At 36.0% G+C, this 25,230-nt stretch overlaps 1 protein-coding gene across 8 annotated transcripts in view; it reads right to left on the bottom strand.

Moving 5' to 3' along the window:
- Nucleotides 1–25,230, bottom strand: part of KLHL13 (kelch like family member 13) — a 186,737-nt gene that overhangs the window by 103,727 nt on the left and 57,780 nt on the right. For 5 of the 8 annotated variants that reach the window (XM_067722563.1, XM_067722570.1, XM_067722565.1 and 2 more), the window contains one exon: nucleotides 9,176–9,249. The exons of 1 other annotated variant lie outside the window; for it this stretch is intronic. In XM_067722563.1, coding sequence (XP_067578664.1) covers nucleotides 9,176–9,225 — 50 coding nt within the window. In that variant the 5' untranslated portion in view covers nucleotides 9,226–9,249. Of the gene's footprint in view, nucleotides 1–9,175; nucleotides 9,250–16,384; nucleotides 16,467–25,230 lie in introns of those variants that run through there. 2 more of the 8 variants (XM_067722564.1, XM_067722572.1) reach the window with 1 other exon arrangement.

Raw genomic sequence — 25,230 nt, 5'->3', positions numbered from 1 at the left:
CAGGCAACGGTATTATTGAAATAAGAGTTGGTTTATTCAATGTTGAATAAACACTTGTATTTATGAGTTTTAAAATATTAACAGTGCTTTCAGTGCAGTAGAATTATACTTTTCCATATTTTTCCAAATACTTCACAGTGAGCATAAATTACACAATTGGGTAAGGAAAACTTTAAGATGAATACATGAGTGTCTAAATTTAAATAACAAATAGCTAATAGCCTCTGATCCCGCCAGCCCCAACTTACTGCCAAATATCTAACAGACACAAAAAGTGAGAAAATACAGCACAGGTATGGGAACAGACCTGGCAAAGGTGCTGTTCCCTTCCACTGTCCACCCTTGATACCTCTCTTGTGTTCATATCAAGTCAGAACTTACAAATATTGCTATATACTGGGAAGCCTGTGTGCCAGACTCTGGGTACATGGTATATTCATTTCTTATTACTGCTGTGACAAATAACTACAATCTTAACAGCTTTAAACAACACAAATTGACTATCTTAATGTTTTGGAGGTCAGAAGTCTAGAATCAAGGTATTGGCAGGGCTTGAGGGGAGAATTTGTTTCTTTGTCTTTTCCAGCTTCTAGAGGCCACCTGCATTCTATGGCTCATGACACCTTCCTCCATCTTCAAACAGCATGGCTCCAAACTCTCCTTCCATCATCACATCTCCCTTTTCTGACTCTGAATCCACCTGCATCCCTTTTATGAGGACCCTTGTGATTACACTGGGCTCTCCTGGATAATCCAGGCTAATTTCCCCACCTCAAGGTCCTTAACTTAATCACATCTGCAAAGTCTGTTTTTGCCACATACAGTATCAGTCACAGGTTCTGCAGACTAATATGTAGACATCTTTGGAGGGCCACTGTTAAGTCTACCACAGGTAGCATTTTCCACACTTCTTCACTATAAAGGTACTATTTTTCCTTTCCATACTCTTTCCTTTGGAAAGCAAATCATTAAGTCCACACTCAAGGGGGGAGATAGATGAAGTTCCATCTGTTGAATGGGGGAAACATATACATACAAACACACACATTCGTACATATATAAAATTCGGAATTGTTCTGCAAGGAAGAATTGTCTCTTCTCCCTCATCTATTTATTTCAATCATTTATTTCTATCAGTACTGGCTCATGGGTAAAACTCTGAGGAAGGGGTTGGATTAGTACCCAAGAGCACATACAGGGGCAATGGTCAATTCATTCAGTATGCAAACGCCTACTGAGCAACTAATATGTACAAGACATGGTGGTAGGTGCTAAAATTTAAGTACACACTGCTATATTTAAAATAGATAACCAACAAAGACCTACTACATAGCACAGGAAACAGTGCTCAATATTCTGTAATAATCTAAATGGGAAAAGAATTTGAAAAAGAAAAGATACATGTATATGTATAACTGAATCACTTTGCTGTACACCTGAGACTAACACAACATTGTTAACCAGCTCCACTCCAATATAAAATAAAAATTAAAAAAATAAAATAAAATAAAATAAACAAGGTCAGGAATCTTGGCTGGGGAAAAAGATAATCAAGATGGACAAGATCCCTGACCTCCTAGAGCTTCTATTTTAGCAAAAAGGGATAGATAATAAACAAAGAAGGAAAATATCTAATAGTGGTAGTGACGAGTCATGCAGAGAATGAAACTGGGGGGTGTGTGTGTGACACTAAACAAGTGACCACTTTAGAGTGGGTAGTCAAAGAAAACCTTTAAGTGGACATTTAAGTGGAGATCTGAAAAGAAGAACCAGTCACACAAAGACCATGGGGAAGAACGTTTCAGACAAAGGGAACAGCCAGTACAAAGGCCATTCAAGGAATCTTTCTTCCTTTGAGAATAAACAGAAAAACAACTAGCATGGGAGCAATGAAAATGTATTGAAAAACAAGGAGATTTGTCATTATAAAGACTCAGAGAAAGAGCAGAACTCTGCAAATGCTTTCATATAGGAGTCAGAAAACAATGTTGAAAGCCTTTGGCCCATTCAGGAGAATGAGAAAACATGGCCTCAGTAAAGCGGGAAGAGGAAGCCAAATAAGATAACATGATCAGATGAGGAAAGCAATAAATTGTATTTGCCAACTACCAGGAAACTAAACCAGAGTCACAACCAAAATGTATATCAGAGGGAGTAAAGAGAGAGTCTGATACAGTATAAAATAAATTCATTAAGTAAAAGGAAAAAAGATGACAAATATTAAAGTGAGGAGAGAAAATATGATAGATATGGAAGACACTAAAACAAATAACACCCCAAAAGTGGATCCAACCTAAATATTTAAGAAATCATTTATACCGGGAAAGAGTTTATACTTTGCAGCTATTATATCTACTACAAGTTTTTATTAACATGTGAAAATGTTCATGATACAACTAAGAAGAACAGCAGGATACAGACATGATATACAGTGTAATAAAACAGTAAGTGCTTCCATTTATTGAGAATTTATCATGTACCAGGAATGTGACTACTTTACAAAATTTTATTTTATTCTCAGAACAATCCCAAACAATGATACTCTTTTATTTTATAGATGAGGAAACAGACTCAGAGAGGTTAAGAAACTTTCCAAAGTTCACACAGCTAGCAAGAAGCAAAGCTTGATCTAAACCTGTATTTGGAAGACTTCAAAGCCTCTGCTCTTAAGTACAACACTAGAATCATATCGTGTTCAATAATTACAACTACAGTTACATTTCAAAATGCACCAAAAGACTAGAGTGAAATGCATTAAGGGGTTACCAGAGTTACTTTCGGTGATTATTTTCCCTGCATATCTGTATATAATTTGTTATTTTTAACTGTTCTATAATAAATATGTATTACTCGTAAAGTCAAAACAAATGAACAAACTGGTAGAGAGAGGAATACAGCACTTTTTAGTTGGGGACTCATGAAAAAGATTTAAATGTTAAATACATAGAAATGTTAAGGTCTTCACATATAGTTTGGGATTCAACTAATGGCTGTAGATGAGATGTCCCAGAAAGGATGTGTAGAACATGTACAGAATTATGAACAGGAACATGTAAGACACAGAAAGGGGAATCAGGGTAGTAATTCCTCTCCCCAGAAGCAGGAACACTTTCTACGGCCTGGAAAATTCTCTAGAAAGATCGAACAGGCAACATTACTAACAAGTTTACGTCCTTTGTATAAAGACATGCAACTGTTCGGTAAGAGGAACAAATATGCTGATAAACGTGCACCTACAGCAACGTATTATGACAATTATAGTGGGTAACCAAGACTTACAGAATTTCTGGGCCAAAATAAAAGTCCACTGTATAAAATTTAACTGGCCTCAGAAATTCGTGCATTACCCTCATATTATAATGCTTATAGGCATCTTCTAGCCTAAGATTTAACCTTATTATAATCACTGACTCAATTTAGCAAAGGTAAAACTAGATCTTCATAAATTTTTAATCTTGAAAGAGCATAAATAACCATACCTTCATGGAAGTTTATAAAGTCAAATTGTGAAAACAGTAATAAAAAGGACATCTTCAATGACTGACCATCCTCAAGGTTAATCAAAGATGTGTTTATTTATCACCTACTGTGTGCTTAGGTTTAAAGATATAATTCCAGACTTTTAAAACTAAGAGGAAGGTCGGGATCTTCCAATCCTTAAATGTTACAGGTGAGGTCAGCGCTTGACAAACAGTAAAGGCTCAATATTTTAAAATATCAAATGACCTGAAAAGCCCTGTGTTCCCTTGGCATCATATACTATTAAGAAATGATTATATAGTAAGCCAGTAAAAAAAGTCAAAGCTTATTCCTAGAATCTGTAGTAAATTTCATTAGTCTATTTTACAACTTAAAGATTGTCGCTTAATATTCAATTGCTTAACTATTAGTAAGAGTTGACTGTGGGAAACAAAACTACCCTAAACAATTTAACCAAATGAAATCATCGGCAACAAATAATTATTGATAAATGTTATAACTTCTCTAAATATTTAATGAATGCCTATTATGTACAAAATCCTGCATTATATGCAATGTGATATAAATATACATTAGATACAGGTAGTCACGCTCTGAAAGAGCTCTCTTAATGATGCTGTAAGGAAAGATGCTCAAATTAACTTCAACGCAGAGCCAAATGTGATAAAATTCACTACAGGGAAGAAAACCAGTTCAGAGGCAAAAGAGACCCTCCTGATCATCTGCTTGGATTGATCAGGGAAGGTTGATACATAGGGCACTGAATTTGATCTGGGTCTTGGAGAACAGGTAGGATTTCAATAGTCAGGGACAGGAAAGGGCAATCTGGACCACATTATCAGATAATCCATTTTAAAAGATCATGTTGACTAGAGTGTGAAGAATCTAGTTGAACGCCAAGTATTGTTAAAGTTACCCCTAAGTATTTCACAACTCCCTCCCCTCCCCTCTTCCTCATTTCCACTGCCATCACCTCTGTTCAGACTCTCCTCATTTCTTATTTTGACTACTACAATAGCCACCAAACTGGCAGGGAACCATGTATTATCATTCACTGCCATATCCCTAACACCGTGCACAGTAAGTGGTGCATAATATTTGTTAAAGGGATGAAAATCCAATTATACAGTGTTTGGCACTCTTTTTCCTTACTGCAAACATCAGACAATATTATATACTGTGTTTTATTTATCAAAGAGTACTTTTAGAAAACTGGAACACTGTTAGAGCTTTACATGTCACTGCAGAAATCCTTATTACAGCTAGGAACCCCATCAGTACACACCACCACCATAACACCAACTGGGTGACTCTTAACCAAATGTCTCCCTGACATTACTGTAATGTGTACATGAGGACGATACTCACACTTGCTGTTTGCAACAAAGCAAGACACATATGGCTGACCTCTCCCTGTACTAAATGAATCACTGGAATAAAAGTCCTAATAGGGTAGAACATATGCTGAATGGTAGATTGCAAGACTAAAAACATCTAAGACTAATAACAGGTTGATGCTATTCTGCACTGCTACCCTCCACCCTTAATTCTTTATCTTCCTACCTTGTTTACTAATTTTCGACGTTAACTTTCTGCAATAGAACAAAGATTCATCACTTTTAATATTCATCATCATATTTTAGCACCTGAAAATGTTTAGCACTTAGCAATTACACAATAAATGTTTGTTGAATTATAAATAGAAAAATTAGATTTTTTTGACCAGCAATTACTACATGTCAGACATTGTATTAAGCAATGGGGATACATTTCTTTCATACATTCATTATCTTATTGAATAATCACCTTGACAAAATTTTAAATTTCCCATTAAATTCGTGTTAAATCTATATAACAATTTGGGAAGAGCTCTTTCCAAAATTTAGCCTTTTTTTTTTTTGCGGTACGCAGGCCTCTCACTGTTGTGGCCTCTCCCGTTGCGGAGCACAGGCTCCGGACGCGCAGGCTCGGCGGCCATGGCTCACGGGCCCAGCTGCTCCGCGGCATGTGGGATCTTCCCGCACCGGGACACGAACCCGCGTCCCTTACATCAGCAGGCGGACTCTCAACCACTGTGCCACCAGGGAAGCCCCAAAATTTAGCCTTTTAATCGAGGACCATCGCATGTCTCTCCATTTTTTTTTTTTTTTTGTCTCTCCATTTTAAAAAAAATCTTCTTTCCTATCTCTCAGTTGAATTTTTAAATTTTCTTTATATAGGTCCTAGAAATTTTTGTTGGGGTTATTACTAAATATTTACATTTTATGGCTTTTGTAAATGGAATATTTTCCATTATATATTTTAAATGACTATTTGTAATATAGATTAAAGGTACTGGTTTTTATTTTTATCTTATACCCAACTATATTTAGAACTTATATTAAAACTGTCAATTAAGAACTTGTTTTTATGTCTTAGCTTTTGCAGGCACATGAGTCTATCTTCTAAAACTTGATCATTTTTTTGTCTCCTCCTTCCTGTTAAGTATGCCTCTTTATTGACATTGGCCATAGTTTATAGATACATATTTTAATGTGGTGATTAGAGGGCATCTTTGTTTTGTTGCTGCTTAAGGAACAACTCTTACATTTATCATTAAGTGCGATGCTTGTTTCTTGGTTTCAGAGAGATAATTATTTTTCTTGTTAAGAGTGCAACTTTCTATCACTAATTCTTTATTCTTATGGGCAATGAATTTTTTTCAAACACCTTCAGCATTTACTGTACCTTTTATTTCTTATGAGATCTATTGACAGGATGTGTCATATGAGTAGCTTTCATGGTATTAAGGAATCCACACTCTGGGGTAAAACTTTCCTAGTCACAAAGGGTTAATACTTTTCATACATTCCTAAATGTGTTTGGTTTGTATTTTATTTAGAATATGAAACTGACCCATAATTTGTGTATACAAACAGTTCATAAGTTCATTTATTTAAGTTTCTGGTCAAGAATGCACTTATAATGTGAGGGCTAAAACCATAAAACATCAGGAAGAAAGCCTGAAATTTGGGAGGGTAAAGATTTCTTAGAAAGATGCAAAAATTACTGAGCATAAAAGAAAAAAAATGATAAATTGAACTTCATCAAAATGAAACAAAAATAAAACTGCTCACCAAAAGACACAAACAAGAAAATGGGATGGCCAGCTACAGATTGGAAGAAAATATTCATAAGACATACATCTAAATATCAAGAAAAAATTTAAAAACTCTTAAAACTCAAAGAGAAAAAAACCCCAGTTTTTTAAATGGGCAAAAGATTTGAACAGATACTTCTAAAACACAAATAGTTAATAAACACGTGAGGAAAATGCAAAGTGAAAACCATAGTGGGAAACACCTACATACCCAAGAGAATAGCTAAAATTAAATACCAAGAGCTTGTGAGGATTCTCACTTATTACTGGTCAGAAAAGAAAATGGTAAAAAGTGCTTGGCAGTTTCTACGAATGTTAAATAAATTAAATAAATATATGTATACATCTCCTATGACCCACCAATTCTACTTCTAGGTATATATCCAAAGGAAATGAGTGTATATGGCCACAAAAAGATTTGTTAAAAAATGTCAACAACAGCTTAATTCATAAGAGCCAAATAATGGGTATAACTTAAGTGACTCTCAACAAGAAATGGATAAACAAACTGTGGCATAGTTAAACAATGGAACACTACAGAGCAATAAAAAAAAGAAGAAACTACAGATACCTGCAAGGATGGTGGATTTCAAAAACATTATTTTGAACAACAGAAGCCACACACAAAAGAACACACAGTGTTTGACTCCATTTACATGAAGTTCAAGAACAAGCAACACTAACCTAAAATATGTAAGTCAGTAGGAAGGGAGGGGACATGAACTGGAAAGGGGAACGAGGGAATTCTCTGGAGGGATGGCATTGTTTTCTATCTTGACCTGGGTTGTGGTTACCCGGATGTCTGCATGTATAAAAATCAAGACGTATATTTAAATGTTTGTGTATTTTACTATATGCAATTATATCTCAATAATAATAATGGAAACAAATTCAATTATGCTATAACCACCACAGTTATCAACTTGAGCTTAGGAAATCCTGCCATCCTACTAGTTCCTCTTCCAAATGTGTGATATAGAATCGCTGCTTCAGCAGTGCTTGAACTCTACAGACTCAGTTTACCATTAGGTATTCGGCACAACGTCCCCCGTCCAACTGGCCCAGCAATCTACTCTTCTATCTTTTCACCCAACATGGCAACACGTGATTTCTGCTGTGATTTCCTGGCTCTCGGTATCTCTGAACAAGTCTACCTTACAGCCCCTTGCCCACATTCCAACAAGAATGTACCTTTCATTCAATATTTCCTTGATGGGAATATTATGTACAATTCCTACCATGGTATCTTTCAAATAACAATAACGTTATATGTGTCCCCTTTATACTTCAGCCTTTCCCCACTTTGCATATTCTTTGAAGACACACCTATTTTTAAAGTACTTTAGAATTTAGTAACACAAATATTGTATTTTCAAAATAGTTAAAATCCCACATTTATATTTCAACACAAGCACTGATATACCGTGAATTACTTGCCAAGCTCTCTCTCTCCACACAAACACACACACCCAATAGACCCGTTTTTAACACTCAAAACAACCTTGAGATATAGGTATTATTATTATCCCCAATTCACAGACGAGAAAGTTAAGGCCCAGAGCAATTAAAAAACTTAACCGGGCTTCCCTGGTGGCACAGTGGTTGAGAGTCCGCCTGCCGATGCAGGGGACACGGGTTCGTGCCCCGGTCCAGGAAGATCCCACATGCCGCGGAGTGGCTGGGCCCGTGCGCCGCAACTACCGAGCCTGCGCTCTAGAGCCCACGCGCCACAGCTACTGAAGCCCGTGCGCCTGGAGCCCATGCTCTGCAACAAGAAAAGCCAGCGCACTGCAACAAAGAGTAGCTCCCGCTAGCCACAATTAGAGAGGGCCCGCTTGTAGCAACAAAGACCCAACACAGCCAAAAATAATAAATAAATAAATAAATTTATAAAAAAAAAACAAAAAAAACTTAACCAAGACTACACTAGTAACTGTCAGAACCATGATACAGACAACTCCAGCATATTATTTCAAATATTTCACCCAAACCATACAATTAAACTATTGGGAATAAGGGATACTCTTTCACTGCTGCAAAGTAAAGTCTATGTTTCTTTAAACCACGAATTTAAAATCCTAAATTGACAGAGGAAGCTCTCAACTTCTCAGAACTCCCTAAAAAAGTTTTAACTGGAATTTTAAATAACAGAAAGGTACACACAATCACAGGGCAATGCTATTTAAAAAAATACTTCGTTGAGACATCTATTCGTAAGCAACAGATACCAGTATTTATTCATTGGTATGCTTTAAAACTAAAAATTCAAATCAATAGCTCCACTGACTGAATTCCAGGTGTTCACAATGTACACCGATTTTGATTTCTGATTATATTTTCTATGTTTTTCATTAGCTCAGAACACACAGTTATTAACATGTTCTTCATTCCATTTCTTTGTCACCCAGGCATTCTTTTATTCACTCATATAGCAAATACTTTTATTTTATGCCAGGTATTCAACAAATATTTATTGAGCACCAACTATGTTAGGTAAATAAATAAGCAGAAGAGACATTATATAACTTATAAGGTAAATTGCTTCCATAAATATACCGGTTACGGAGTATTGCAGCAACTGATTCCCCTCTATGCAGATGATCCATCACCTCTAAAAGCTGGAGAATGACCTGTTCAGGAGGAAAAGAAGTCAATATTTACTATGAAAATCAACACTAGAATTTTCACATTATGCTACCTTTGTAATATTTTACATATTTTGCGATAGGCAAAATGTATGTCCATGTACCTAATATCTATATTACAGCTTATGAAAATCAAGAAACTGAATCTGCAATAGTCCAAATACCTATGAAATTCAACACTGAAATCATTAAAGAGTACTGACTAATTTCATGTGAAATCATTAGCCAACAATGATCTATGGAAAAACCACCGTGTATAAAGGAAGATGGATTAAATGAGAGTCAGAAGACCTGGGGTGTATGTGTGAAGTTGGGTGAGACAGAGAAGTTAAGGAGCGAAGAGTTACCAGCGGGACTTGAGGCCTGTGGGGCCCATATGCAGGGCCCACGATTTTCGAAGCGGTTGGTCAAAATTAAGGATAGAAAGATTGTTTAAAGATTTTTAAACCTTAAAGATATAAAATAGGTAATAGAGGTAGGAACATTGTTTTTACGGGAAAGGAGCAGGCGAGGTGGTAGTAAACTATAGTATATATTTGTTTTTAGTAATGTGGATGCTTTGCATTGGCAATAGAGAGTATATTTAATGTATTCTATTAATTTCAAATATATTGGGAAGCAAAAATGTATAATTTACATAAATGTTTCTTGTTAATAAAATCAATTTATTGCATTGGGAAGATAAAAACGTATAGTATCCAGTTTAGTTTGTTCATATAATTGTTTGTTATAAAACTACTTGAAAACCTAAAATAATTAAGCTAGAGGAAAAAAGATTTTCTTCATTGTTCCCTGCCTTCACCTGCCTCTTAATTTAGGGGCAAAAGGAAAAGAAGTAGAAAGGGAAAAAGTACAGTTGACCATGAACAAAACAGGTTTGAACTGTGCAGGTCCACTTACATATTTTTCTCAATAAATATAGTACCTGCATTTCCATTTTACAAATCTTTAAATTAACTAAGTGTGGGGAAAAGCTTGTGTTCAATTAGAGATCATAATATGTGGAATCAAAAGAACTAGGGTTTCAGTCCTGATTCTATCCAAACTGTTTCAACTTCCTGCCCTTGGGTGCACGATTTATCAATTCTTTTTTTTTTTAACAGCAGAGATAGCAGTACGAGGATTTTCAGCTGTTTAGGGGTTGGCGCCCCTAACTCCTGTGCTGTTTCAGGGTCAACTGTACTCTGTTTCTTGGGTCTTCAAAACTCTAAAAAAGAAACAAATCAAATGACAACATAGCATTCATAATTATTTGCACAATCGCATTTCTCTGCTTATATTCTCTGTTATTACAAGTAAAGAAACTGAGTAGCCTAAACAAAATAAATTTTTTAAGCATCTCAAAATCAACTGACTTTTGACTTACCTTTTCTAAAAGTGTTTAACCAGTGAGAGAATTCTGAGAGGTTGAGAAATTTTAATTTTGTTTAGGCTACATGATTTTTTAGAAGACGTGCCAAGAGAAAACCAGCTATATCTAGATTACTATCAGGAATCTGGGAATGTGAAAATAATTAATTCATGAAACTTTTTACCAACTACATCTAGGGTAGAACATACAGGTCCCAAAATTAGGTATGCAAACTTTCACTTAATCCCATCGTTTTAAGCAATCCACTTGCTGCACCTGGATCTCTGAGTCTGGGGCTCTCCTGTCAAATTCTCCACATAATAAACCTCTGATCTCCAGAGGAGCAGAGAGGGGGTGATGGTACAGGAGACTTCAGCGACTTATTTTAGACTTTCAAAGAACAGCCCATGCTTTCAATCACATGACTCATTCCTGCCTTCTACAGACCAGGTGCCTCCAAGTCTTGAAATATTAGGAATTCTATGGGAAGAATGAGTTGCTTTCTCTCGAAAGTTCACATAGGGGAAGATATTGGAGTTGTAACTTCCTTTGCTCTAAGTAAAAAAATAGTTCCAACCTTACATCTGTCAGTGTTTCCATTCCTGTTCTCTTTGTCCTTTTGAATTTTTCCATTTCTTTATTCTCATTTTAATGGAGTTAGGAAGAGAGAGGAAGTAAGTGCATGTGATCAACTTATGCAGGATATAAATGAAACCAACCATTTTTAACCATGGAGTTTGTATGATCAAACATATGTATTAGAAAATTAACACTGCCTGCAATGTGGTGGTGGATCAGAGAGAGAGACCAGAAGTATGGAGACCGATAAGAACTACTTCCAAAATCAAGGCATGAGATGAGAGCACAGACAAGGACTATGAGGGCAGGCAGGAAGATCTAGGACTTATGACAGATCACTGGCAGATTTTAAAGGGATAAGGGGACATAGCAAAGACAAAATCTATTTAAGTAACAAGGGGAAATGGTGATGATATCAAGTGAGGTAGGGTATAGAAAGGAGGAAAAACACTAAAAACAACAATGGTTTGTGTAGACATATAGAAGTAACCCAGGGCCCAACATATAGTATCTAACAGAAAATTGGAAATATAGGTCTAGATTTAGGTTGGAAGTAGAAAGGAAAACACAGGAATATTTAGCCAGTTAAGTGATGAGACTGGAAAATATTACTCATGCCAGGAGAAAGTGCAAACTCAATGAACACTTTTGTGCAATAAACAGAGGAAGACAAGCTAGCAAAGAAAAGAGACAATAGGTAGGAGGGAAACTAAGAGAATTGTGAAAAGAAGAAGGATAGTTCAGAAGAACAGTGGTTAGAGGGTATTCAACTGTTTCATGTTCTGCCCAAAGTAAGATACAGCTAAATGATTTGACAGCTATAAAGTCCACGATGACCTTTTTTCAAGAGTAGTTCGATGAGTGGGGAGAATCCCACTGCAGTGTTTGAAAAATAAAACAGAAATAAATAAATTCTTTTAATAACTCGTGAGGAATTTAAATACATCAGGGAATTACTCTACAGTGAAGGTAGTCTCCAAACGAGTAAGAGAAATAGAGATGATTAAACGATTGGGGGACGATCAGGTAGTCACTTAGAAAAATAAATAGGTTGTACGCTACTTCACTTCATACACTAAATAAATTCCAGAAGGACCAAAGATTTAAAGGTAAAAAAGGAAGCTTTGAAGCAGTACTAAAGAAAACCCTAGTGAAATTATTTATAATGATTCAGTGGAGAAGGTACGCAGCAGCCAGAACCCAGGAACCATAAAGGAAAAAACTGTTAAATCTGATTGTAGCAAAAAATTAGAACTCTGTACTTCAAAAATACCACAAAGTCAAATGGCATTTGATAAAGCAGGAAAAATAATTCACAATAAGTGGTACTGGGAAAACTGGACAGCTACATGTAAAAGAATGAAATTAGAGCACTCCCTAACACCATACACAAAAATAAACTCAAAATGGGGCTTCCCTGGTGGCGCAGTGGTTGAGAGTCCGCCTGCCGACGCAGGGGACACGGGTTCGTGCCCCGGTCCGGGAAGATCCCACATGCCGCGGAGCGGCTAGGCCCGTGAGCCATGGCCGCCGAGCCTGCGCGTACGGAGCCTGTGCTCAGCAATGGGAGAGGCCACAGCAGTGAGAGGCCCACGTACCGCAAATAAATAAATAAATAAATAAACTCAAAATGGATTAGAGACCTAAATGTAAGACAGGACACTATAAAACTCTTAGAGGAAAACGTAGGAAGAACACTCTTTGGCATAAATCACAGCAAGATCTTTTTTGACCCACCTCCTAGAGTAATGGAAATAAAAACAAAAATAAACAGATGGGACCTAATGAAACTTAAAAGCTTTTGCACAGAAAAGGAAACTACAAAGAAGACAAAAAGACAACCCTCAGAATGGGAGAAAATATTTGCAAACGAATCAACGGACAAAGGATTAAGCTCCAAAATATATAAACAGGTCATGCAGCTCAATATTAAAAAAACAAACAACCCAATCCAAAAATGGGCAGAAGACCTAAATAGACATTTCTCCAAAGAAGACATACAGATGGCCAAGAAGCACATGAAAAGCTGCTCAACATCACTAATTATTAGAGAAATGTAGATCAAAACTACAATGAGGTATCACCTCACACCTGTTAGAATGGGCATCATCAGAAAATCTACAAACAACAAATGCTGGAGAGGGTGTGGAGAAAAGGGAACCCTCTTGCACTGTTGGTGGGAATGTAAATTGATACAGCCACTATGGAGAACAGTATGGAGGTTCCTTAAAAAACTAAAAATAGAATTACCATATGACCCAGTAGTCGCACTCCTGGGCATATACCCAGAGAAAACCATAATTCAAAAAGATACATGCACCCCAATGTTCATTACAGCACTATTTACAATAGCCAGGTCATGGAAGCAACCTAAATGCCCGTCGACAGACGAATGGATAAAGATGTGGTACATATGTACAATGGAATATTACTCAGCCATAAAAAGGAATGTAATTGGGTCATTTGTAGAGACGTGGATGGATCTAGAGACTGTCATACAGAGTGAAGTAAGTCAGAAAGAGAAAAACAAATATCGTATATTAACACATGTATGTGGAACCAAGAAAAATGGTACAGATGAACTGGTTTGCAGGGCAGAAATAGAGACACAGATGTAGAGAACAAACGTATGGACACCAAGGGGAGAAAGCAGTGGGGGTGGTGGTGGTGGTGGGATGAATTGGGAGATTGGGATTGACATGTATACACTGATGTCTGTCAAATGGATAACTAATAAGAACCTGCTGTATAAAAAAATAAATAAAATTCAAAAAAAATTCACAATACACATGACAGACAACAGAGTTAATGATATTAATTTATACACACAAACACAAACACTTAATCAATAAAACCAATAAAACACTATAGTAAAAGTGAGCAAATAATATAAACAGAAAGTGTACAGTAAATAAAAATAATTAAGAAACAAATAATTGTAATTTAAAATGAGGCACTGTTTCCACCTATGAAATTTATAGACACATGCACACACAAATGAAGCTTGTTTATATTTTTTATTAGTGAGAGGGAATATGGGTTTTGAGGGGGGCAGGGAGAGATGTTCCATTTTCAGTCTATACTTTTCCGTTCAATTTATTTCAAATTAAAAACTAATGAGAATGTGGCAAAAAGAGTAAGAAGGAGTAGACATGAGGTAGGAGGAAAACCAGGGAGATGCAGTAATCTAAAAGGTAAACTAAAGTGTTACATGAAGAAAGGGATAACCAAGTGTGTCAGATGCTGTTGAAAGGTTAAGTGAAGAATGGAGAAATAACAACTCGGTGTGGTAACCCAGAGGTCACTGGTCACCTTGATAAGAACTGTTTACATGGAATGGTGGTGAAAAGTTTCATTATTGTGGGTTCAAGAGAGAACAAAGAGAGGAAACAGGCACACACAACACTCACTTAGGAAGAGATATAAATAGGTGGTAGAGCGTTTCCCTGGTGGCACAGTGGTTGAGAGTCCGCCTGCCGATGCAGGGGACGCGGGTTCGTGCCCCGGTCCGGGAAGATCCCACATGCCGCGGAGCGGCGGGGCCCATGAGCCATGGCCACTGAGCCTGTGCGTCCGGAGCCTGTGCTCCGCAACGGGAGAGGCCACAACAGTGAGAGGCCCGCGTACCGAAAAAAAAAAAAAAAATAGGTGGTAGATGGAGAGGGATATAGGATAGAAGTAGATAATGTTTTGTTTTACTTTGTTTTCATAACGGAAGATACTAGAGCAGGTAAATATGAAAAGCATTATGCTAAAAAACTCCTAGAGGAAAACAGAGGCAGGACATTCTTTGACATAAATCATAGCAAGATCTTTTTGGATCTGTCTCCTAGACTAATGCAAATAAAATCAAAAATAAACAAATGGGACCTAATTAAACTCAAAAGCTTTTGCACAGCAAAGGAAACCTCAAACAAAACAAAAAGAAAACCTATAGAATGTGAGAAAATATTTGCAAACGATGCAAACAACGAGGGATTAATCTCCAAAATATACAAACATCTCATACAGTTCACTATCAAAAAACCACAAACAACTCAATCAAAAATTGGGAAGAAGATCTAAATAGACATTTCTCCAAAGAAGATATACAGATGGCCAAAAGGCACATGAAAAGATGCTCAACATCACTAATTATTAGAGAAATGCAAATCAAAACTACAGTGAGGTATCACCTCACACCAGTCAGAATGGCCATCATCAAAAGTCTACAAATAATAAATGCTGGAGACGGTGTGGAGAAAAGGGAACCCTCCTGCACTGTTGGTGGGAACATTAAGTTGGTGCAGCCACTATGGAGAGCAGTATGGAGGTTCCTTAGAAAACTAAAAATAGAGCTAACATATGATCCTGCAATCCCACTCCTGGGCATATATCTAGAGAAAACCATAATACAAAAAGATACATGCACCCCAATGTTCAAAGCAGCACTATTTACAATAGCCAAGACATATGTGGAAGCAACCTAAATGTCCATCAACAGATGAACAAATAAAGACGTGATGTCTGTGTGTGTGTCTGTGTACATGTGTGTATACACACACACACACACCCATACACGATGGAATACTACTCAGCCATAAAAAATGAAATAATGTCATTTGCAGCAATATGGATGGACTTAGAGATTATCATACTAAGTGAAGTAAGCCAGACAAAGACAAATATCATGATATCACTTATGTGTGGAATCTAAAAAAAAAATGATACAAATGAACTTATATACAAAACAAAAATAGACCCACAGACATAGAAAACAAACTTATGGTTACCAAAGGGGAAAGGGGAGGGAGGGATAAATTAGGAGTTTGGGGTTAACAGATACACACTACCATATGTAAAATAGATAACCAACAAGGTCCTACCGTATCGCACCGGAAACTATAGTCAATATTTTGTAATAAGCTATAAGGGGAAAGAATCTGAAAAAGAATATATATATATGTGTGTGTGCGTGTGTGTATATGTATAACTGAATCACTTTGCTGTACAGTTGAAACTAACATAACAATGTGAGTCAACTATACTTCAGTAAAAAAAAATGTAAACTAAAAGTAGTACAATACTATGGAATAAATTTCAAAAGCACATAGGATAATACCAGATTGACATACAGACACATACGTACATATGTAGGAAAAGCATAAAAATATTCATAGGAACGATGAGAAAATTTGGCATAGTCGTTACCTCCAGAGAGGAAGGGAGAGGAATGCAACTGGGGAGAGATACGCCAAGGAGCTGCGCCTGTATCTAGCATTTTGCTAAGGATCTGAAACAAAAATGGCAAAATGTTAAGGTATTACATAGCTAAATGGGGGTTATATGAGTGTTTGTTATATTGGTCTCTGTACTTTTCCCTATGCTTGAAATATTTTAATAAAAAAGAAGTAAAAATGAACAATATATTATCTCTGCCCTAAAGTAAGGACTGTGTAGATAAAGCAGATAAGACAAATGCCAGCATTTAAGAAAAAAAAAAGAAAGGACAAATATATACCCAGACACACCATGTAATTAAAAAGACACAGTTCTCCATGGCCATAAATACTCTGATGAATAAAAGGGAAACTAGTCGTTACTCAGAGCACACACCTGACAAAGACCTAATTGTCGCTTTGCCTTTAAAATATTCTACTTAGATCACAAGAAATAAAACTGACAAGACTGTTTTTGATGGCTGAGATATCTTGCCTAAGTTCAACCAATTTTACTCTTAAGAATTTTTAAGTAATTCACAAACCTAGTAATTCTCAATCACCTGTCATATAGTTAGATAATATTTCAAATAGAGATTCTAGTTTATGACTTAGCATTTAATTAAAACCCACAGTCTCACTTTCCTACCCTATCTAAGAACCAACAGCCTTAAAAATAATGAGATTCGAGATATGCCTAACCAATTTCACACCATGTAAGGAAAGCCCTGCTTATGAACTAAGTCGAAGTTATATAAAAGAAATTTTAAGTGTTTCTATAATCATTTGTCTTCAACTAAAATTCTGATAAATACAGAAAATAAAAGCTGACAGAAAATATCAGTGAAAAGTGCTAAACACTACAAAATCGAAAAACTGCAAAATGTAGAAAAATTGTACATAATTGCCTTTCGCTAAATCAAGTTATATGTAGCTGCATCACGAAAAAATCAAAATCATTTTGAAATTGCAAAATGTGGAATTTAAGAAACAGGCATAGTTTGCTATATAAAAGTTAATTTTTTAAATGTCATAGACTATCGAATCATTCAGTTTTCACACATGACAGACACCATGCTCCCCTCCCACCTGTGGTACTGAGAGGTCCTACCCTAAAACAATCGAGCGTCAGATTTGAGCTGGGTGGTGATTTTCCCTAGAGAAAGTCTAAAACCAGCTAGGACTATGTAGAATGTTCCCACATATGCACCCCTAACAAAATGTGCAATGCTATGAAGGATGACAGTTGCACTGTACAAACGGTTGCAGTGACAGCTGATTTCAGAACACACCTTTTATGTAAGAGATCAGCCTGCCTGGCTTCCTCTGACCAAATAGACTGGATCCCTATGTTGCATAAGTTTCTTCCTGCCCCAGGCCGTATGCCAAGGTGACTGACCCACTCTTCTCCATAATTTCACTTTTCTTTCTACAGTCATGGGGGCAACCTGCGCCATGTGGTCACTACCATCTTGCTCTTTATCGATACAGGTATACACCATACACCCACACCATGCAGTTCCACTGCTTTTTGCAATACTACTACTCCTTCCTTCTGTGATATGATCCACTGGAAGTCCCTTTTCATGTTGACACTCATAACAGGCTTTAGGAATGCCTTTGGGATATACTGTTGGTTAATGCTGTCATTCGTCTTTTTACCAACGTTGAAGTTATTACCCTTGTATTAATGCAATTCTATCTGATTTTCTAATAGTTACTGTCCTCATATAATAAGGGCCAAACTTCATCTAACTAACATTTATTAAGTGTCAATAGACAAACTTAGCTGGCTTCATTTCTTGCAACTTCATGTTTACAACTCTTATCTATAGGAGTGACATTATAGTATGTCTCCCTCTGCCACCCACCAAAATTCTTAACCTAAATTATATATTTAATCTCTCTCACTTAATCAACCTCTGTCTGAGGTTAAGTCCACCCCACCCCCCGCCATTCACCTGGTTAAGGAAGAATTAATTTCTCGTCATTCCCCTTCCCAGTCTTACTCTGGAAAGTTAGCATTTGTCTTCCTCTGTCTAATTTACTTCATTTAGTATGATAATCTAGGTCCATCCATGTGGCTGCAAATGGCATTATTTCATTCTTTTTTATGGCTGAGTAATATTCCATTGTATATACATCTTTATCCATTCATCTGTTGATGGACACTCAGGTTGCTTCCATATCTTGGCTATTGTGAATAGTGCTGCTATGAACATTGGGGTGCATGTATCTTTTCAAATTAGTATTTTCATTTTCTTCGGATAAATGCCTAGGAATGGACTGGATCATATGGTAGTTCTACTTTCAATTTTTTGAAGAACCTCCATAGTGTTTTCCACTGTGGCTGCACCAATTTAATTTCCTACCAAAGTACACAAGGGTTCCCTTTTCTCCACATCCTTGCCAACACTTATTATTTCTTGTTGTTTTGACGATGGCCATCCTAACAGGTGTAATGTGCTATCTCACTGTGGTTTTGATTTGCATTTCCCTGATGATTAGTGATGTTGAGCATCGTTTCATGTGCCTGTTGGCAGTCTGTATGTCTTCTCTGGAAAAATGCCTATTCAAATCCCCTGCCCATTTTTTAATCAAGTTATTTATTTTTTTAAATTGAGCTGTATAAGTTCTTTATATATTTTGGATATTAAACCATAAAACTCCTAGAAAAAAGCAAAGGCAGTAGACTCTTTGACCTTGGTCTTAGAGATATGTTTTTGGATCTGTCTCCATGGATAGGGGAAACAAAAGCAAAAATAAACAAATGGGACCCAATCAAACTTAAAAGCTTTTTCACAGCAAAGGAAACTATCAAGAAAACAGAAAGGTAACCTACTGAATGGGAGAGAATATCTTTTTAATATGACATAAATAAAATCTTTCCAAGGGCCAACACAAAACACAGAAGCCATAAAGAAAATAAAAGTGGTCTGTAAGTTTGTTAGTTAAAAAAAAGGTTACAATTTTATGTGGTGCAACACACCATAACAAACTTAAAAGACAAGGGGCGGGCTTCCCTGGTGGCGCAGTGGTTGAGAGTCCGTCTGCCGATGCAGGGGACACGGGTTCGTGCCCTGGTCCGGGAACATCCCACATGCCGCTGAGCGGCTGGGCCCGTGAGCCATGGCCGCTGAACCTGCGCATCGGAGCCTGTGCTCCGCAACGGGAGAGGCCACAACAGTGAGAGGCCCGCGTACCGCAAAAAAAAAAAAAAAAGACAAGGGGAAGTGGAGAGACATACAACAGGCAAAAGTTTAAGGCTCATCGTACGTAAAGTATTCCCCCCAAAATCATTAATAAAGATGAGCAACACAGTGGGCAAGTATTTGAACAGGGTTTTCATAGAAGAAGAGTAAAAACAAAGAGAAGAAGCATAAGAAAAGATGTTCAACCTCAATTTGTGTGTGTGCTTGAGTGTGGCAGAAACCAAGAGAAAATCTACAGCATGTTAAAGACACATTACTGTTTGTCTCCACATTTAAAAAAAAATTGTATTGATGTGTAGTTGATATTATATAAGTTCAGGTATACAACAAAGTGATTCACAATTTTTAAAGGCTATACTCCATTTATAGTTATTGTAAAATATTGGCTATATTCCCTGTGCTGTGCAATATATCCTTGAATCATCTTTATTTTATACATAGTAGTTTGAATCTCTTAATCCTCTACTCCTATCTTCCCCCTACCCCCTTCCCTCTCCCCACTGATAACCACTAGTTTGTTCTTTATATCTGTGAGTATGTTTCTTTTTTGTTATATTCACTAGCTTGTTTTATTTTTTAGATTCTACATATAAGTGAGATCATACAGTAATTGTCTTTCTGTCTGACTTATTTCACTAAGCATAATACCCTCCAAGTCCATCCATGTTGTTGCAAATGGCAAAATTTTCATTCTTTTTTTATGGCTAAGTAGTATCCCATTATGTGTGTGTGCACGTGTGCATGCATGTGTGTGTGTATCACATCTTCTTTATCCATTCATCTGTTGGTGGACACTTAGGTTGCTTCCATATCTTGGCTATTATAAATAATGCTGTTATGAACACTGGGGTGCATGTATCTTTTCAAATTAGTGTTTTCTTTTTTTTTTCAGCTATATACCCAGGAGTGGAACTGCTGGATCATATGGTAGTTCTAGTTTCAAACTATAATTTGAAAAGATACATGCACCCTAATGTTCATTACAGCACTATTTACAACAGCCAAGACATGGAAGCAACCTAAATGTCCATCAATAAATGAATGGATAAAGAAGATGTGGTACATATACCCAATGGAATATTACTCAGCCATTAAAAGGGAATGAAGTAATGCCATTTGCAGCAACATGGATGGACCTAGAGATTATCATATTAAGTGAACTAAGTCAGACAGAGAAAGACAAACATCATATGACATCGTTATATGTGGAATCTAAAAAAAATGATACAAGTGAACTTATTTACAAAACAGAAATAGACTCACAGACACAGAAAACAAACTTATGGTTACCAAAGGGGAAAAGTGGGAGGAGGGATAGATTAGGAGTTTGGGGTTAAAATATATACATTACTGTATATAAAATAGATAACCAACAAGGACCTACTGTATAGCACAGGAAACTCTACTCAGTATCTTGTAATAACCTATAACAGAAAATAATATAAAAAAGCATACATATATACATATATATATATAACTGAATCATTTTGCTATACACCTGAAACTAAGACAATATTGTAAATCAACTATATTTCAATGAAAATTTAAAAAACCCTAGGTACAATAAAATATTATACTTTAAAAAAAGAAAATGACAAAGTAATGTACAGCAAGTTGACTGTAGTTATTAATACTGTATTGCATTTGGAATTTGTTAAGAGAGTAAATCTTAAAAGTTCCCATCACAAGAAAAAAAGTTGTATCTATGTACAGTGACAGATGTTAACTAGACTTACTGAGGTGATCATTTTACAATATATACAAATATTGATTCATTATGTTGCATAACTGAAATTAACACAATGTTATACGTCAATTATACCTCAATTAAAAAAAGAGAGGGCTTCCCTGGTGGCGCAGTGGTTGAGAGTCTGCTTGCCGATGCAGGGGACACGTGTTCGTGCCCCGGTCCGGGAAGATCCCACATGCCGCAGAGTGGCTGGGCCCGTGAGCCATGGCCGCTGAGCCTGCGCGTCCGGAGCCTGTGCTCCGCAACGGGAGAGGCCACAACAGTGAGAGGCCCGCGTACCGCAAAAAAAAAAAAAAAAAAAAGAGAGAGGGAGAAAGACAATGAAGGTGAAGAAAAAGGCTTACAAAAAAACCTTTTTAATGAAATCTATACAGAAAATCAGGGAAGAGAAACAAAAACTTATTGTGCATTTTACTGGGGAAGACAATTAAGTGGGTTCATCTATTAAAGCTTCCAGTTTGGGGTTAGTTTAAGCAAGCAGGTGAAGGTTGTTTATTTCCCATCCCCATGCTAGCAGGCCAAAATTCAATTTGTCCTCCATGTTCCAAAGGGTAACATTCTTAAGTGCTTTTATATTACAGTAATCACTTTACCAGAAAGCTGTTTATCCGAGCAAAATGAGATTCATAAGCTATCTTAAAACAAAAACGCTTTTATCTCCAATATAATGGAATAACCAAGCTCCAAGAGACTCTCAAAAAATCTAGATGCAATGCAGTGTTTTATTACATTATATTTTTCTAGTATTATAAAAATAAAGAATGAATCATTTTATTGTCTCTGCACCAGAGGCCTTTAAGCTGAAGGAGTCTAGTTTTCAAATCAATCTATAGCTGAAATCTGAAGTCCACGCTCTAAACACTAAGCAAAATCTAAATAATAGCAAAAGAAATGAAAGTATTTCTTTCCCAGTGATAAAATCAGTATAACATTTCTTTAAAAAGTATCAGTCATTCCCCCAAATAACTTAGGGCAATATGAATAGAAGGTGCTTATCTTTTGGACAAAATTTTTATGTGGAAAATTTGAAAAATTCAAACAGATTTTGAAAAGTCTACTCATTTATATATATTATATAATTTATATTATAATTTATATAATACATATTATACACATATATTTGTTATTTTGACCAAGAAGAATATATTGAATTCTACCCACATGATCAGCTAATTATATTAAGAACTCTCTTTAATTAAGATCACTGTAATTTATATACCACAATCAATCTTAGCAAAAAATGTGAGTATTTAATTGTAATCTGTCTCTTAAAGGTTTATCATATTCTTCAATGTTAAATTAAAAAGACAAAGAATTTCCTTTTAAAAAGATACAATACTGTTTTAACACCCCATTCAGTCATAATCAACATGAGTCAATTAAATGAAAAACAATCAAAACCTGGTCTGTCTGACCACAGTGAGTACAGTCCATTTACTAGAGTTTTCTCTCTTTTTAGTGAGTGACTTTCAAATATGGTAAAAACCTTTAAATGACAATTCACTAATCAGAACTCCATAGAAAGCCAACATTCCAGACAAAAACTTTTCCAAAATAAATCTCCACTTTACTAATTAGGTCACTCAACTTTTACTGTGCAAGGAATTCAAGGGAGTACACAGAACATGCAGGTCTGGATAAAGATAACAGTTTTTCTGGGTCCCTACCAGGTATATTTAGCAAACTTAACAAAATGAAAGAAGGAAGGAAGGGAAGTTCAGGTAGCTCTATACTTTATACAATCTTTCATATCCATAGTATGAGTCATATTATGAGATATATACAGGCCTGAAGTTTGTTGATTAATCAAAAAAGTTGAAATAAGAATCATTTGTGACTTGCCTTATCATTTGATCTAGAGACAAGGCTTTTTCTTTGTATATCGGCCTGCTAATTGGATCTTATTCCATAAGTTAACCTCACCCAAAACAATGAATGCATGAACTGTGATTTATAGATTTGTTTTCTTCAAAACAGAAAGAGAAGATAAAGCCACTTGCACAGCAGTATGAATTCAGAATCCTTAGGAGTTGTTACAATTTCCTCCAAATCTTTTAAAACTGCAGGTCCGGGACTGAGGTGAACTGAGTGATATCTCAGGCTGAAAATTTTGAGGGTTTTCCCAAACTCAGTAATCAAGATAAGTGCTAATTTAATGCAATACTTAATGGTGAAAGATTGGATGCTTGCCCTGTACAATCAAGAACAACACAAGGGTAACTGCTCTCACTATTTCTATTCAACAATGGGCTCAAAGTAGTAGCCAGGGCAATTGGTCAAGAAAAAAAATAAAAGGCATCCAGGTTGGAAAGGAGGCAATGAAACTTTCTCTTTTAGCAGATGACATGAACTTACGTATAGAAAATCCTAAGGAATTGGGTAAAAGACTATTAGAATTAATAAATGAGTTCAGCAAGGTTACAGGATACAATTTCAATATATAGAATTCAATTGTACTTCTATACACTTGCAATAAACAATATAAAATGGAATTAAGAGAACAATTTCATTAATAATAGCATGCAAAAGGAAAGAACACTTCGGAATAAATTTAAGAAGCACAAAACTTATATCCTGAAAACTACAAAACACTGCTGAAAAAAAAAGTTCAATAAGATCTAAATAAATGGGAAAACATCCCACGTTCATGGATTGAATTAATAATGTTAAGATGGCAATTCCCCCCAAACTGATCTGAAGATTTAACATAGACCCTATCAGAATCTCAACTGACTTCTTTGTAGAAACTTTCTAGCTGATTCTAAAATTCCTATATAATTGCAAGGGGCCTAGCACAGTCAGAACAATATTGAAAAACAAGAACAAAGTGGGAAGACTCAAATTTCCTAATTTCAAAACTTACTACAAAGCAATGGTAATCAAAACTGTGTGGTGCTGGCACAAGAACAGACATAGAGATCAATAGAATGGAATTGATAATCCAGAAATAAAGCCATGTATCTGTGGCTTTATTTGTTGAAAATCAACTGATTTTCAACAAGGGTGCCAAGATCATTCAGTAGGGAAAAGACAGTCCCTTCAACAAATGGCACTAAGCACAACTGGATAGCCACATGCAAAAGAATGAAGTTGGACCCTTACTTCATACAATATACAAAAATAACTAAAATGAATCAAAAACCTAAATGTTAGAGCTGAATGATAAAATTCTTAGAAGAAAACACAGAGGTAAATCCTTATGCCCTCAGGTTTGGCAAACAGTTCTTAAATATGACACCATAAGCACAAACAACAAAAGAAAATATAGATAATTTGAACTTCATCAAATTAAAAACTCTTGTGTACCAAAGTATATTATCAAGAAAAGTGAAAAGACAACCTACAGAATGGGGGAAAATATCTGCAAATATATGTCTGAAAAGGGATTAATATACAGAACTCCAACTCAACAACAACAAAAAACTCAATTAAGAAATGAACAAAGATCACAAAGAGACATTTCTGTAAAGAAGATATGCAAATGACCAAAAAACACATGAAAAGATGCTCAACATCACTAATCCTTAGCAAAAAACAGATCAAATTCACATTGAGATACTACTTCTCACCTATGAGGATGGGTATTAGGAAAAACAAAACAAAACCAGGTAATAATGAATGTTGACTAGGGAATGGAGAAACTGGAACTCTTGTGCACTGTTGGTGGGAATTTTTGCAAAATGGTGCAATTTCTGTGGAATACAGTTTGGCAGTTCCTAAATAAGTTGAACATAGAATTACCATATGACTTGCACATCCACTTCTAGGAATATACTCAAAAGATTTGAAAACAGCTTATCAAACAAAAACTTTTACATGCGTGTTCATAGCAGCACTGTTCAAAATAGCCCAAAATAGGAAACAACACCAATGACC

Source organism: Pseudorca crassidens, chromosome X, assembly GCF_039906515.1.
Source record: "Pseudorca crassidens isolate mPseCra1 chromosome X, mPseCra1.hap1, whole genome shotgun sequence".
Classification (NCBI taxonomy): Eukaryota; Metazoa; Chordata; class Mammalia; order Artiodactyla; family Delphinidae; genus Pseudorca; species Pseudorca crassidens.
This window is presented reverse-complemented; position numbering and strand designations above follow the sequence as displayed.